Raw genomic sequence first — 16,225 nt, forward strand, 5'->3', positions numbered from 1 at the left:
TTCTGCTTAAAAGGAAAAAACAGAAACAAACAATGTAAAAAACCACCCTGCTCAGCTTAGCGGTGGTTCTGTTCCTTTATTAAACAATCTGTCAACATATTTTTTAATCCTGCTTTTTTTTTTTTTTTTTTAAGAGTCCAGTTCTGAAGCCCTCGCTCAGAATGGGGAGGCCTTACTTGCAGAAGTCACGCCACTGACTTCAGCAAGAGACCTCCACAACCTGGTCAACAATGGACCACGAAGAAGCGGATAATGGAACTATTGGGAAAAACATTGGAAATGTTCATGAGCAACCCCACAGTCTCCAAAAAGCGGTCATTTTCAGCCTAGTCGACAACATCACCACTGCCAGCCTTCCGCCAGTCTGTCTCCGAAGACGCCAAGGACTGAATGGGCCATGGAGCCGGGATGACCTTGTCAGCCTTAGAGGTGGTCGCTTCAGAGCAGGGCTGAGGTGTATGAATAGGGCAGCATGGGAGAAGCTTGCACTGATGTACCCGGGCTGTGCTTGTTCTCTGGACAAGAAAGGATCAGCTGGGCTGTACGTTCAATATCTTTCACAAACACTAAATTCACATGACGTTTTAAATAAATACTTAGTCATCCGCTGTAACAAATCAAGGCACTTCTTGGTACTACAGAACTCTACTGCCTTCTGTAACAGTAACGAGCCCATACAGAGAAGTATTGCCTACTACACCCTCAAAAGCTGAATTACTGCATTACAGAAGCATCAACACAGAGAGCAATAAACCTTCCCTACAATGGACACTGCAATTTCTAGTTCCCTGCTAAGTTTTCTGCTTACTGCTGAAAGCATTTTTGCCACAGGCATTCCTCTGATGCAGAGAGGAAAGAGAAGATCTTCCCCCCACCCCCAATTTTAAAAGAATTTGCATCCTCAGTGAATTCAGCCTAAGGATTTTCTGGGTATATAAAAGCCCCAAATATATTTAGCTTCATTGTGTCCCTTCTGCTCTTGCTGGGCTGAGTGATTTGTGCTCATTCACACAGTGATTTTGTTTGGACTGGTACTTGCAAGCACACAGGGAGGAGGAAAGCAATACATGTCTGGGAGGTGAATTGCACAGCCCTGTATTGCACTGACTCTGCCTCTGGAAAGGAGGGGATGGCTCCGCAGAGGAATGCAGCTCAGAAGTGTGAAGAACCACATGCTTCTTATCATGCTCAGAGCAGCCAGGAGAGTGGGGAGGATGTGTCCCTAGATGCGCAGCTCCTAGAGTCTCCAGTCCACCATGTCATTTCTTTGTGACTGGAATCGGTGGGCTAGGCACTTAAGAACCTTTGTGAATTCAGCCCTGAACTCCCACTGATTTCAATAGGTGCCTAAATACCTTTATAAGTCTGGCCCTAATGTTCAAGCCACAGCCCATTGAAAATACTCCCATGGATTTTGCATCAGGCCCTTTGTCCCCTTGCTTGCAGCTGTAGCAAACATCTCTGTGGACCAGCCATTAGAGTGGGATGCATAACACACACACTAAGCACAAGTCTATATGATGGATGAATGACATGCAAAAGCTTCCCATAAGCATCCAAAAGCGTAGTGGCTTCTTGAAACGACCTGACCCTCCTTGTTCATTCAAGTCACACAGAGATTTGAGTTACTCATTCTCTAACTGATGGAGAAAAATTAGTTGGCAAAGTAAAAATATTGCAGGATAACAAAGCTGTGAGTCAAAGATGAATTAAGGAAAATGACAATTAACCTAATGCAGGATGTATTTATGGAACGGTGAGTCATGGAGTAATATACAGCAATCCAATCTTGGGAAGTACTGCAAAGAATGACAAACGACTTGGAATTAACTACACAAGAAACAGTGGCTGCTCTTCTGGGGCCCAGTTCTGCAAGGTGCTGAAATCTCGCAATACCAATTGAGACCGAGGGGAGGCGAGGGCCCTCAGCACTTCATCCAAAGGAAAAGAGCTCAAGCCTCGTTCTGGAGCACTCAGATCCCCAGAATGTTACTGCATTAGTGGTTCAGAGGAGGAGAGAAAATAATAATTTTTAAAAATGGCTCTGACTAAAGTACTCACTGCTTAAGGGGAGGCAGTTTGATTTAGAGACAGAACACTAAACTGGGACTCCTGAGAGCTGGGTTCTGTTCCTGGCTTGCTGGGTGAGCTTGAGCAAGTCATTTCACTGCTCTGTGCCTCAGTTTACCCACCTGTAAAATGGGGATAGTAACATTGACCTCCCTCAGGATTAACAGATGAAAAGCACAGGGTAAGAGCTAGGTATGAAGTCATGCTGGTTTCTTATCCATGGACCAGCGATGGGCAAACTTCTAAAGCTTCTAAATAGGTTTATCCACCCCTATTTGGCCTAGAGAATGGGACAGGCTCTCTTACAGGATTTTTCATTTCACTCACTGTGTCCAACTGGCTGCTCGCTAGCATGCTCCCACTGGAGTATCCGAGTTCAGGATTATCTACCCCCAAATGTAGTTCACTGAGTCGACGCTCATAAAGGGGTAAACAGTGAGGTGGCAAAGTTTGCAGATGATACTAAACTGCTCAAGATAGTTAAGACCAAAGCAGGCTGTGAAGAACTTCAGAAAGATCTCCCAAAACTAAGTGATTGGGCAACAAAATGGCAAATGAAATTTAATGTGGATAAATGTAATGTAATGCACATTGGAAAAAATAACCCCAACTATACATAGAATATGATGTGGGCTAATTTAGCTACAACTAATCAGGAGAAAGATCTTGGAGTCATCATGGATAGTTCTCTGAAGACGTCCACGCAGTGTGCAGCAACAGTCAAAAAAGCAAATGGGATGTTAGGAATCATTAAAAAAGGGATAGAGAATAAGACAGAGTATATCTTATTGCCATTATATAAATCCATGGTACACCCACATCTTGTATACTGTGTACAGATGTGGTCCCCTCATCTCAAAAAAGATATACTGGCATTAGAAAAGGTTCAGAAAAGGGCAACTAAAATGATTAGGGGTTTGAAACGGGTCCCATATGAGGAGAGATTAAAGAGGCTAGGACTTTTCAGCTTGGAAAAGAGGAGACTCAGGGGGGATATGATAGAGGTCTATAAAATCATGAGTGATGTGGAGAAAGTGAATAAGGAAAAGTTATTTACTTGTTCCTATATTATAAGAACTAGGGGCCACTAAATGAAATTAATGGGTAGCAGGTTTAAAACAAATAAAAGGACGTTCTTCTTCACTCAGCACACAGTCAACCTGTGGAACTCCTTGCCTGAGGAGATTATGAAGGCTAGGACTATAACAGGGTTTAAAAGAGAACTGGATAAATTCATGGAGGTTAAGTCCATTAATGGCTATTAGCCAAGATGCGTAAGGAAGGGTGTCCCTAGCCTCTGTTTGTCAGAGGGTGGAGATGGATGGCAGGAGAGAGTTCACTAGAACCTTTGGGTTCTGTCCCTCATTGGCAGTTACAGCACTGCCCACTGCAGTATCAGCCAGCAGATATAGTGAACAGCTGCCTTTACCCTCGACCCAGATTATTAACGTTGATCAGACCTCACAGTGCTGAGCATGGCAAAGGATTGGGAGGAGGATGGGCAGTTCAGGCATGGACGGGAGAGGACTGGAGAATGCAGAAGACAGGAGAAGGAAGTACAGGGTGTGAGAGTGGGAAACATCAACATTGTAATGCTGGCCCTGCTCATTCCTTATGGATCCCTGCGACAAGTCAGAATTAATGCCTACTTTTGAAATGATACCTTATCTGACCAACTCTCAATTAGAAACAAACATCTCTCCTGCATCAGACATGCTGAACACATGATGTAATGATAACTTATTACTTTGGGAAGCTGGAACTTTTTCAGCTTGACCTGAACCAGGGAGTTAAATTAGTTGTGTTATAAAAGTGCAACCTCTTCCCCGCCTTTCCTCACCCCTACAAAATATTCCCCTGGAATATTTGCTAATGCTAACCGCTGATAAAACAGGTCACCTCAAAGAACACAGCCAAGCAAACAGATTTACTGGGACATAATAAGGCAGAAGGTAGATGTACTGTAAAATATGATAAAAGGAGAGGATGAGTTTTAAAAAGTAATTTCCCCATATAAATTTACAAGCAAACAGCATTTCAGGGTTAAAAAAGAGCAAGCACTTATGCAATGGGCCTAATAAGTTTGGAGTAGTGTTCCCTTATGACAATGAACTATTTAGACTAATAGTGTAATTACCATGGTACCTGGGGAATTATGCAAATGTACAAAAAGCATGTATAAGTAATTAGATTATGCAAAACCAGCTGCACAGAAACTTTTTTTTTTAATTTCAACTTTCATATCAAGCAAAATGATGTGCAGCTGGGTGGAGAAGAGTTAACTCCCCCCCCACAGTCAATGCTTGGTGTTCAGAAAAAGAGACTGCACAGCAAGATTAGGTGAGCGAGAAAAAGCGTGGTGAATGCACTAGCTTAGGACTCAGTTCAGGGTTTAACTCTGTCACAGATTGCAGGTGTGACCTTGGGAAATTCACTTAGTCTCTCTGTGCCTCTCTGTAAACTGGGTATAACATGCCTGTTCTATTTCCTGAGGTGCTGTGAGGATAAATACACTCCAGACATTGAGGTGCTCAGACATGATAGTAACAGGAGCCATGTAACTACCATATAGATAGTAGAAAGGAAGTGTCACCTTGGTAACTGTGAAACTGAAATATATCTAGGAAAAACTTAAACAGAATTAATCTTTTTCTTTCTCCGAACAGACCATTCAGCAGGCAGCGATCAGGCCCCAGTCCTCCCTCCTGGGGGATGGAAGAGCAAAGAGTCTCTCACCTTCCATCACAGGACATGAGCCAAACATCCCCAACCAGCACTTAAAATTGCCAGGGATTTGGCGCGGCTGCCATTCCCCCTCACACTTCACAGCTGCAAGCTGACATGGCCTGCCAGCTAGCCCCGCTAAATGTACACACTGCTATACAAAACCCTAAGGTAGCCAGAAGGGTATGCCTACAGGGCCTGGTTCTTCTTTCAGTTACTATGAGAGAAGCCTCTTGTAACAAAGGGCAGATTTGGTCCACAAACATCTATAATGACAGGATTCAGAGTAGCAGCCGTATTAGTCTGTATTCGCAAAAAGAAAAGGAGTACTTGTGGCATCTTAGAGACTAACCAATTTATTTGAGCATAAGCTTCCGTGAGCAACAGCTCTGTAGCTCACAAAAGCTTATGCTCAAATAGATTGGTTAGTCTCTAAGGTGCCACAAGTACTCCTTTTCTTTTTGCAAACATCTATAAGGCAGAGAGAGGTTGGTTTGACTGATACAAATATTCACAGAACAAGCCTCAACAATCAAAGTTTCTATCTTCAAGTTTTGTGGCCCCCAGAAGCCCTGTGCAAACCTTCCACCAGGAGAGATCTTGACTGCAATGGGAGCTCTACCCACAAAGGGCTGATTTTCTGTATGGGAACTAAGTTAATCTTGTGAGCCTGCTGTCCTTAAAGAAATTTAAGGGAAAATAAATTTCCCCACCTGATCCCAAGCCCACTAAAGTCAGTGGAAAGACTCCCACTGCCTTCAATGGGTCTTGGAGGGTACTGGTGGGATGCTCTCAAAACCAGAACCCTCTACATTTAAACTCAGCTCAAGCATTGCGAGCCTGCTGATTTCCATGTGATGAAGGGCGAGCCATAGACAACGTTGCCACTTGCAGAAAACTTGAAAGGTGCTAATGGGAGGTGTATGGCCAAGTCTGTGATTTACATAGTTTGGTATTTCTGCAGGTGCACTGTTTGACTTTCAGATTAGGTCTGGACCTTTCATCGTTTCAGCACATCCTCTTGCTATGAAAAAAAACCCAAAATGTCATTAACCACAGTGATGTGATATAGGAGGTCTACACGTTTTGCTGTTTAAATTTAGGCTTCCAGGGTCAGACTCTACATCCCTAGAGTCCCAGTGAAGTCAGTGGTGCACAGATGTAACTGAAGGCAGAATTTGGCCCTGAGGTTTCTAGGTGCAACCATATCCAAGCACATTATATATACTAATGAATTTGTCCTTACAACACTCCGTGAGGAGGAGCAGCGCTAATATCCTCATCTTACAGATGGGGAGCTGAGGTATAGAGAGGCTAAGTGACTTGCCCAAGGTCATGCAGTGAGTTCTGTGGCTAAATCTTTACAATTGCTCCTAGTTGTTCTAAGGTTCCCCTGGACATCCATTTTCCATGTTCAGTCAAGTTTTGTAGCAGTGAGACAGCATTTCAATAGATTACGTCCAGAAGGGCCTAGGTCCGAAAGTTTCATAATTGGAGCGGAGCTTCCCCAGACTTCTGGATTGTTTAGAAGAGAACTTTGGTCCTAATCCCTCTCTAGTGTTAAAGACACAATATATACGGTCATATCCTTATCCAGCTGCCCAGCCACCAACAAGAAGTACCAGTATCATTTACCAGAATTCTCCCTCAGCTTTGGGTTAAGGTGCTATAAATGACAAACTGGATTTTTCCTTTTGGAGCAGGACATCTGAATCTCTCTTGGTTTCATCTCCTTATCCTAGATTTGCAGGAAGGAATTTTAATGTTAGTGTATCAATAGGGTGGTGTACTGGCTACCGGGTATTTTAACTACTGCCCTGTTCTGGATAGAATCAGAACTGCTCCTCTATCTTATAGGCCATAACAATGAGCAGAGAGTCTCTTTTAGCTCATGTAATAGACACCTGTGGTTGCAGAACAGCAGAATCAGAGTTCTGTCATTGCTGTCTGCAAAGTTCTGAGTGGCCAAGATACACAGTAGAGGTGCAGACATGCAAACCCAGGTAGTATTTGCCTGTTTGTTACAATATGTTTGCTCTGGCTTCCTCCACATATTGTTGCTAACCGGAGACCCCATTCTAGGCAGCCAATGGAGGAGACAGCTGTTACTACTGCATTAGTACATGAACAGCCAAAACCCGCACTTGTTTTCATGTGGTTGGCTAAAGAACATTGCCAATATTCATTATTACATTGCTCTTTATCTTCTCAGGGTTAGTGCGGTGGGAATAAGGGCTTTTTCAGTTCATTGGTAACTTTAAAAAAATTTTACAACATTCCATTTTGGGTCAAACGAAACATGTCGTTCCGCCAAAATCAAAGCATTTCATTCTAATTTTAATCTTCTTAAAACTTTTGGAAAAAAATGTTTTTAAATAAGATTCAAGGACATTTTGAAACTAAAAGTAGTTTTAATCTGAAAATCAAAATGTTTCCATTTTTTTCAGAATTTTTGTTTCTCCCCTCCCCCCAAAATGAACAATTCAGTAAAACTGACAGATTCATGAAATATTTCAGTGTCACTGAATCTGCATTTTTCATGCACGCACACAAAAAAATTTTGGCCAAAACCTTTCACTCAGCTCTATTTGGGGGCATATTCTGTCGTCAGTTACATCTAGGCAACATCATGGAAGACAGCCACTGAAAGGAAAGATGAGTTTGTGGTTGAGGTACTGAACTGGATTTCAAGAGCTATCAAACATTGGCTCTTCCACAAACTTTCTATGTGACCCTGGGCAAGTTTCTTCATCTCTGTGTGTCTCAGTTCCCCCTTTTAGAAGTTAAGCTACTATTACTTGCTTTCTCCTATCCTTTGTCTGTCTTGCCATTTGGAATGCAAGACCTCAGGGCAGGGACTGTTTTTAAGTACAGCACCTAACCCAGTGGTGCTATGATCTTGGTATCATTGATAATATGATCTGAAATATGCAAGGGAGAAAAGTAAAACTGCCTTGGATTATTCCCTGACATTTCCTTTGAGAGCCCAACACAATCACAAGCTAGAAAATGAAGCTCACCATAGGTCTTAACTTTATCTAGGTCACTTCCACAGATTTCAGTGGAAATCATGTAGGAATAACGCCGTGTAATTCTTTCTGAATTCACCCTCTAAACAGTAACAATGTGATCCAAACATAACTTGTAATAGGATTTGGGAGGACATATTCAAGTGATCATCTAGGGGAGACAACTATGTATCTATGTCCTAGCTTCACTCCTACAAATTCACCAGAAAATAAGTCCTATTCCATAGTCAAAACCAGTATTGTGAAAGTGCCAATGAGTCTTGGCAACATGGACACTATATCAGGTCAATACAGTATGTGATTAAGAAAATTCATTGTAAAGTCATCATCAATATTTGCAAGTACCAGTCCTCTCTCTCCGTCCCTTGTGGAGAGAGCTTCCCTTAACCCAGCACTGGAGAAAAAATGAAGACTCATGAATTTCACTAGGGTCCTTGTTTGCCAGGCCACTTTACTAACTCAGAAAGTGTTCAGATACTATGGTTGCGGACACTGGTACAAAACGTTAAGATAGTTAGAGGCAGTGGGCATAGTTCTCCATGGCCTTGCACTTTGCGTAGCTGTTTGCACCGCTGCAGAGAGAGTATGAAGATCAGAGGGAAAATTCTGATTTAGCTATGTTTTACATAGTTGTATGTGACTCCACGAGGTGAAGGGCCTCAGAGAATCAGATCCACCCTAAGGGGATTGCAACTCAATAAAAATCTTTGGAGCAAGAATCTTCTTTTTGTGCTGTGTTTGTTCAGCACCAGTCACAATGAGGTCCTGGTCCATGACCAGGACTCCAGGGCACTACAGTAATAATGAATAGTCACCTGGTCCTTTACAGAACAGAACACCCTCACCAAAGGTCCACCCCACCCAGAGATGCATCATGCTACAATAGTCACTCCCCAATACAGTACAAATCCGTGTTCCTTGACCAGCTACTCACCAGTTACACACAACTCATTCCCTACAAAAGTTACATGAGGCAAAAAGATGCAGCAGAGGAATTAGCACTCATGCCCTTGCCTGACTCATTATTTCAGCATCATTTGTTTTCATGACTCTTAGTAACTTGATGAGTTATCATGCATACCACTTACTGTTCAAAACACAGTGGCAACCTCTCTTGGACCATCAGCTCAAGAGTGGCTGATTTCAAACCATGTTAATCCAAACAGCATAATGTCCATCCTACGCCATGGTTTCAATTTTGCGAGTATTTGGATTTAGGAATCTTAAAGTGGGATTTTCAAAAGAAGCTAAGGAATTGGGTGCTTAAATCCCTTAGACTCCTTTGAACAATCCCAGACTTTGGTAAGTCCTGGGTCTGGGGAGAAGATAATTTGCCAATTAGTGGGCAATAAGTTAGGAAATTAAATATATACCCCTCCTACCTGCCTCCATAAGTTGACATTGCTGGCCAAAGACCTGTGAGAAAGTAACAGGGCCTGCAGCGGAGTTGGAGGTCACAGGTAAAGCATCCATGGCTCTCCTAGGGTCCTTCGTGTTAGTCATGTGGCACAATTCAGAACCCTTGAAGAAGTTTCCCGTTCCCCCACGGTCCCAGATCGAGAACCTGGATGGATCGGAGAAGATGACCACCACCTGGCTAGGTAACTTGTTCTCAGTGCCCAAGGTTCTTCCCCTGCTTTTTCAAAGAAAGGAACAACACCACCTGCTGTTTTCACTTAGGTGTCATTTGTATTTGGAATAAGACTAACCTTCTCTATTCAGGAGCTGCTGTACCTGTTTTAACCAGTTCCGAGGGCCTCAGACATAAACCAGAGAGTTGAAAAAAAAAGATAGATATTGATTAACTCCCCCGCTTCTTGGGGTAACTGCAGTAGTTGTAGGAAATGTGTGAGTTTCTCCCCAAAGCAGTTGTGTCCTCGTTCGATTTCAGTGTCTAATTGTGTGATTAGCTTGTCCGTGAGCTCTGGCACATTTCCACGTGAGGACCATGAAGGGAGTTTTCCCAGTGGTTTAGTAACTGGGCTTGCTAGGGATATTAAGCCTTAATCATTTCAGTCTGCTAGGTGGACACGCAAAGATCCATGCATCGACTCCTCGCTGCAAGATCCAGTGATATTTGTTACCAGGAAGATCTGTCAGTTTGTCCAGCTTTTATGTCTGGACTTCACAGTCAGCAGGCAATCACAGAATGAAATAGTCTTTTCAGCTGATCAAGTTGGTGCCAGAACAGTGCTTCAGGGAACCTTCCACCTGCAGTAGTCTACCGAAGATAGTCTCCTTCCTCTCCAGGCGATCTGATTGAATTTCTCTGTCTCCCTTCCTGAATCCTGTAGCAGTCTGCAGCAGGCAGCCTCTGCTGTCACAGACTGTATTGGCTCTTGGCGTTAGTCCCTGGTTAATTCCTTCCCTACAGATCTGCCTCTCTCTTTTCCCCAGCCAAACAGGCAAGTGGGAGGAGATTGGAGCCAGTGTTAAATAACATTTCCTCTGACCTGCTGCAGTGTCCCCCCCTCTGTTCTGTGATGCAAAGGCTGTTCCTTAGAGTCATCCTGGAAGCACAGGGAAGTGCTAACTCAGCCAGGCAGGAGAAAGCTGGTTGCTTTAACCCTCTCGTGTCCATCTGCAATTGTCAAGGATCCAAGGATCCAAGAAGCCCAAGCGAAAGGGGGAAAGATGGTGAGGGATGAGTTGTGTACACATGTATCTTTAACTCCAGCTGTTTTGTCACAGTCAGGATGGTAGCAGCTGCTGTCTCAATTATTTCAATGTAAAGTAGCAAGGAAGGCCATTTCCATGGAAAAGGGACCAAGTGTTAACTCCCAGCAGCATCTGTGACAGCTGATTCATCTTTATTTTAAAAATCCCATCTGGCGATGCAAAGGATGCTAACTCTGGAGAGCGCCGCACGATTTTTATCCTTTGTGAGTCACAGGCGCCGTCTTTGGGAATTCTGCCGGGAAGAAGAACCGACAAATCAGGATGAAAACAAACACTGCAACCTAAGCAGGACTATGAAACTGTAACACATCGCATGAGGGTGATAGAAGTCATAGGGCCAGGGTGGGCAGCGCACCTAAGTGAGCAAAGGGCCTTAAAGTTGACATCTGGCTGGTTCCCATGTGCTGCATGAGAAGAGCACAAGGGTTGGCTAACTTGCCTATCTAAGGCACTGAGATGGCCCCCCACTATTGTGTCTGAGCACCACAGTCTTTAATGCATTTATCTGCACAACATGCCCGTGAGGCTAGAGAGTGTTTATGCCCATTTTACAGATGGGAACGGAGGCACAGAAAGTAAGTGGTCACACCGGAAATGTGTGTCAGAGCAAAGGAATTGAACCCAGTTTTCCCAAGTCCCAGCCCTGTGCTATAGGGTTGCCAGGTGCCCAGTTTTTACGTCTGACCTGACACCAAAAGTCCAGTTACCGCAGGCCTGGGGGAGGCACTGGGTCATCAACCCACGCCAGCCCCTGCTAAGCTAGAGGTTGCCTCCTACCTACAGGCAGGCTCCTTGTCAGGCTGCAGTAGCTCCCTTCCCAGCCCTGAAGCAGAGCCCGGTTCGCGGGGATGGGGGGAAGAGATATAGGTGCTGGAACTCGGGGTGTTGCCACACCCCCTTGGCTTGAAGTGGTTTTCGTCATATACAGGGTTTACAGTTCGGTTCAATGGCTCTCAGCACCCCCCACTATACAAATTGTTCTAGCACCTTGGTGTGAGGGGAGGGAAGAGAGATGGAGAGGCTCCAGTGAGCGACGGGGGGAGGGGGAAGAAGTGAGCAATGGGGACAGTGCCTTAGGGTGAAGAGGTGGGGCAGGGTCTCAGGGGTTTGGTTACCAGCCATTAGAAAGGTGGCAACCCTACGCTCTAAGGAGGGGGGAGGCAGAGGGCTGCCCCCCCCGCCCCCACAATGGACATATTGTAAACTCATGCAGGCTCGGGGAGTGGGGAGTGTGGAAGCGAGAGTGGGAACTGGAGGGACTGGAGTGGGCCTGGAAGCAGGTAGAAACCCCCGGAATCTTCCTTCACAGCCTGGAGAAAGTGGTCGCCTTTGCCCCTCCCCCCCGGCCCCCAACTCCAGAGGCTCAGTCCCTCCCCTCACTCCCCACTCCTGTACCTCCACTCCCCCATTTGCAGGGAGCTTCTGCCACCTCCTCCCGTCCCCTCCTCGCAGCACCATCCTCCCTGAGACAGCCACAAGCAGCTAAACAGAGCCAGGGCTCAAGGTACCCATCCAATTCTTCCAGCTACGCTCCCTTTTCCCTGCTAGGCCAGAAACTGGCAGACTGAGATGACTGGTTGAAGAGCCTCTTGGCTGGTTCTGTGCTCGATAAGGCTGAAGGCTCCCTCTTACGCTGGGGCGATCCTCCCCGAGCCGGTTCAAGCGGCGTGTTTTGCCCAGTTTGAATGAACGCACACCAAAATCCCAACAAAAGGCCTATGGCTTGACACGGTTATAAACACTACAAACTTTGGGCCAAATTCTGTTCTCTGGTGTGAGTGCACTTCCCTCTCCCCACCCACACTGCAAGGAGGAGAACAGAATTTGGCCTGTTTACTTTAGTCAATTTATTGCAGCTCTCACAGAAATAAAATGGATCCTTTTCCCACTGTTTATCACAGCACCGCACAGCCTAAGGGTTCTGGGTGGTGGCAGGGGGTGGTTGGGGGAGATGATCCTTCCATACGCACCCATGTTGTTTGAATGCATTTCTACAAAGTGAGCAGCTTGTTCCTTTCAACCCGAGTGCCTAGTTTACATTTTCCAGGCAATCTTCACAAGGACCAGGACTGCAGACGTAATATGTTTGTAATGCCTCACTCCTCCATTGTCCTCAACGTGCTTTAGAAAGAAGGCAACTAGCCTTGTCCACCTCTCGCATAGGGGGAAACCAAGGCACAGAGAGAAAAGTGACTGTCGCAAGGTCAACAAATAAGGAAGCAGCAGAGTCAGGAATAGAACCTCACGTTCCCCAGTGCCAGAACCCAGCCCTACCTACTAGGCTATCCTGCCTTCCTAAAAATGAAACCAGAGTCCCCTTCCCATTTCTAGTTCCTCCATGGAAAAGGGGCCCATAGCTACTGGTTTATGGGGCCAGGGAGGCCAGCAGTGTCTCTGAGTTAGATTATGGGAGAAATTAGCATTGGGACAGAAGCTTGTCCTGGAGTCAAGGTAGCTCCCATCCACTGGTCTAGTACGTTTTTACAGCTGGAATATTTGGGGCTGCAGTAATGTGATTTCCGGTCAGGTCCCCTCTGTTCCAGTCAATATCAGAGATGGACTAAAGGCGGTTTGCAAGAGTTCAGACAGCTGAACAGGGGTGTGAGGGTTTTAATATTCACTTTCCTTGGAATGAACCCTTCTTCCATCATAGAACATTATAGGCTGAACACGAGAAGAGTCTGAAGCAAAACCTTGTCTTCAAACTGCAACAGGCTGACCACCACCCCGGCACCTCCTTGTGGCCTAAGGTCACGGTGCAGGCACCCTGCCTCAGTTACCCTTTTTGGATGCCTCAGGAACACCACATCACAGCACAATGATAATTAAAACATTCCCCTGCTGTGGTCTAGTTGATTTAGTCCCTACACACACTGATCCTCTAAACCCTAACCTCACTTCCACATCTCTCTCCTTGAATCAGAACAACCCCTCAGCCCTCCTTCCTGGAGCTGGGTTTGTTTTTTGAACCCCATTATAGTTTTGCCCTTCACAACATCCCCTGGCAATGAGTTCCACAGATTGACTGTGCATATAGGAGTCTTCTAGCTCTCTGCTACATCTTCCTCTTCCTGTTTCCCTTTCACTCTTTATAGAGACTGGCTTCCCTCTATCAAGCTTCATCAAGGCTATTAATGAGGCACAAGTGGGCTGGACCAGTTCCCTTATAAAGGGGCCATCCACCCTGTGACACCAACAGTGCAAACTTTGGGGACTTTTACACCTGTGAGAAGTCATGAGGCATGTTCTACCTGAGCCAAACATCCTTGTGGGGAATGCTGCAGCTGGACAAAGGCAGATGTGTTGTGCTGTCTTCTGCAGACCTGGTGACAGGTTTGTCCCTAAATGAAATATTGTTACCCCTTTGGGCCTGAAGGTTGCCAATATTTGGGGTCTTATAGGTTGGTTTTGTTTAGGAGGAGAAATTGATGAGTCAGATATGTCTCTGATATGATAGTTTCATTTCAAAGAATGGATGACATCCTGTTTCCCTGCACACAGAAGGAGTCAAACAGGAGACAGTTTCTGTACTCAATATTTCAGCCTCTTTTTTTTTCCAGCCAGCACTCTTCCCCAAGAGCTCTCCTTGAGGGTCATTCTCCACGTGCTTCCATCGCACACACTCACAGCTCCAAATAATGCTCAGCTCCCAGTGAAACTTCTCCACCCCCAAAGCTCAGCTCTTGAGACGCCTTCTTTATGGCCTGCATCTGGGGTGGTAGCTCTTACTGCTTCACTACAAAGGGAACTCAGCTGCTTCTTACATTGGTCCTGAATGAGGGTGGCTGTTACAGCCCCCAGCTTTCAACAAGATTTTCCCCACTCCCCCATATTACAGTATCTTCATAAGGTTAAAGTCCAGCACAGCATAACTCACATCCACTACTGCTGCGGGCTGCGATCCATTCTGCGTTAGCAGTGGGTGAGTTTAGGGGAAAGGCCCCAGTTCTGTTTCCATGGCAGGCGGTGGAGCTTGTTTATCTGCATTGACTTCAAAATGAGCCGGCTCGGCTCCAGCTAGGTTTTCCCCTTGAGACTGGCCCACGTGAAAGCATGTTACATTGACAAATGACTTCTGCGGTACCAGGGGAATGTTCCTTTGTGATTAAGGGAGAGGACGGGGAGGCATGTGATCTGGGTTCTATTTCCAGCTCTTCCATAGGCTCACTGGGTGACCTTGGGTGGGCCCCTTGACCTTTCGGTGCCTCAGTTTCCCCTTCTGCAAAATGAGAATGAAAATGCTCAACCACACAGGGCAAATTCATTAATACGTGTAAAAAATGTCTTGGCTACTTCAAATGGCAGGTGTTGGAGCAGTTAAAAGTTCAGTGGGGGCAGTGGATAGGATGCCCCAAATAGGCACACACAAAAATTGAATTTCAAAATACAACCCAAAAAATTTAAAATTTTCCCTCAGCCCCCTCCTTTTTTTTTTATGTTTAGGGTTACATTTTCATATTTGAACAATTTCGGATTTTTAATGTAGAAAATACATAAGAAAAGTTTGTGGGGTTTTTGCCCTCCCCTTACCTCTTAAAAAGGTTGTAATTCACCCCAATGGCTCCAAGGTTATGGTGCAGTGTAGACACACCCTTAGAGGCATAAGAGGACTGTACTGGCACCCAGAGACACCAGTGTGGAACAAGGTGTGGGCCCACAAAGGGCAGGGGTGAAAGTAACTTAAAGGACTTACCAGTACGCCGGAGTCCTGAGCAGGGGGAGGGACCTCAACCGGAAGGGGCGTGGCCTCAACTGGAAGAGGAGGGGCCTTTCGAGCCCTGCCTTTTAAATCTCAATTTAAAGGGCCCCAGGCTCCAGTAGTGTCAGCTGGGAGCCCCAGGCCCTTTAAATCACTGCCAGAACTACCAGCTGCAGAGGTGGCTGGGAGCCCCGGGGCCCATTTAAAGAACCTGGGGCTCCGGCCACCACTACCGCAGTGGAGCCCCAGGCCCTTTAAATTGCTGCCTGAGCCCAGCCGCCGAGACCGCAGTGGAGCCCTGGGCCCTTTAAATTGCTGACGGAGCCCCTGGGGTTCCGACCCCGGGGCTCCAGCCGCTGCTCGGAGACCCAGGCCCTTTAACTTGCTGCCCGGGGAAGCTGGTCTGGTATGGCGGACCAGCTTACTTTCACCTCTGAGAAAGGGGCAGATCATGACAACAGTGTTCAGACACACGTGCTAACGTCTCATTGCTGGTTTGATTTCTGGAGTGTGCCTTGGGGCGGCAGAAGTGGGGAGACAGCAGTCCTGCCACTGTATTCCAATCTCTAAGGAGAAGAGCTTAACATTTGTTAAGCACCAAGCACCGCAGTTGTTACACACACCATCATGCTCCTTGCAAGCTGGGCGGCTGCGCTTCATTTAACATCATTGTTCACGGCTTACAGTAATCAGATCGAGTCAGTACACGTCTCTGAAACACGGACATAAACACAATGAGATCTCTACTGCACGTTGATTGGAAAAGCAGGGTATCAACTGCATCAACTTTCTACTTGCCCAGACATAGGTTAGGGACATGCTGAAAGCAGTGTGGCAGGGTCTGGAGATACAGCATCTTTATTCAGAACAGCAGTGTGACGCATGACCAGAAAGGGTTAAGCATCCTGTAGGATAAATGACTCAAATTCAACCCTTAAAAACATATGGGTAGATAATGTTTGTGTTTTTGTGTATGTACATGTATATTGGTAATGGTCAACAATGTAATCAAACAGTCCCTGTC

General features: G+C 45.7%; 1 protein-coding gene across 3 annotated transcripts in view; it reads right to left on the reverse strand.

Annotated features, from left to right (window-relative positions):
* Positions 1-15,913, reverse strand: part of KAZN (kazrin, periplakin interacting protein) — a 712,848-nt gene extending 696,935 nt beyond the window's left edge. For all 3 annotated transcript variants that reach the window (XM_073317160.1, XM_073317161.1, XM_073317159.1), the window contains exons 1-2: positions 15,825-15,913; positions 9,206-10,734 (exon numbers count right to left, since the gene is read on the reverse strand). In XM_073317160.1, the coding sequence (XP_073173261.1) occupies positions 9,206-9,326 (121 nt within the window). In that variant the 5' untranslated portion in view covers positions 9,327-10,734; positions 15,825-15,913. The remainder of the gene's footprint in view (positions 1-9,205; positions 10,735-15,824) is intronic.
* Positions 15,914-16,225: the final 312 nt, after the last annotated feature.

Source organism: Lepidochelys kempii, chromosome 18 (genome assembly GCF_965140265.1).
Source record: "Lepidochelys kempii isolate rLepKem1 chromosome 18, rLepKem1.hap2, whole genome shotgun sequence".
NCBI lineage: Eukaryota > Metazoa > Chordata > Testudines > Cheloniidae > Lepidochelys > Lepidochelys kempii.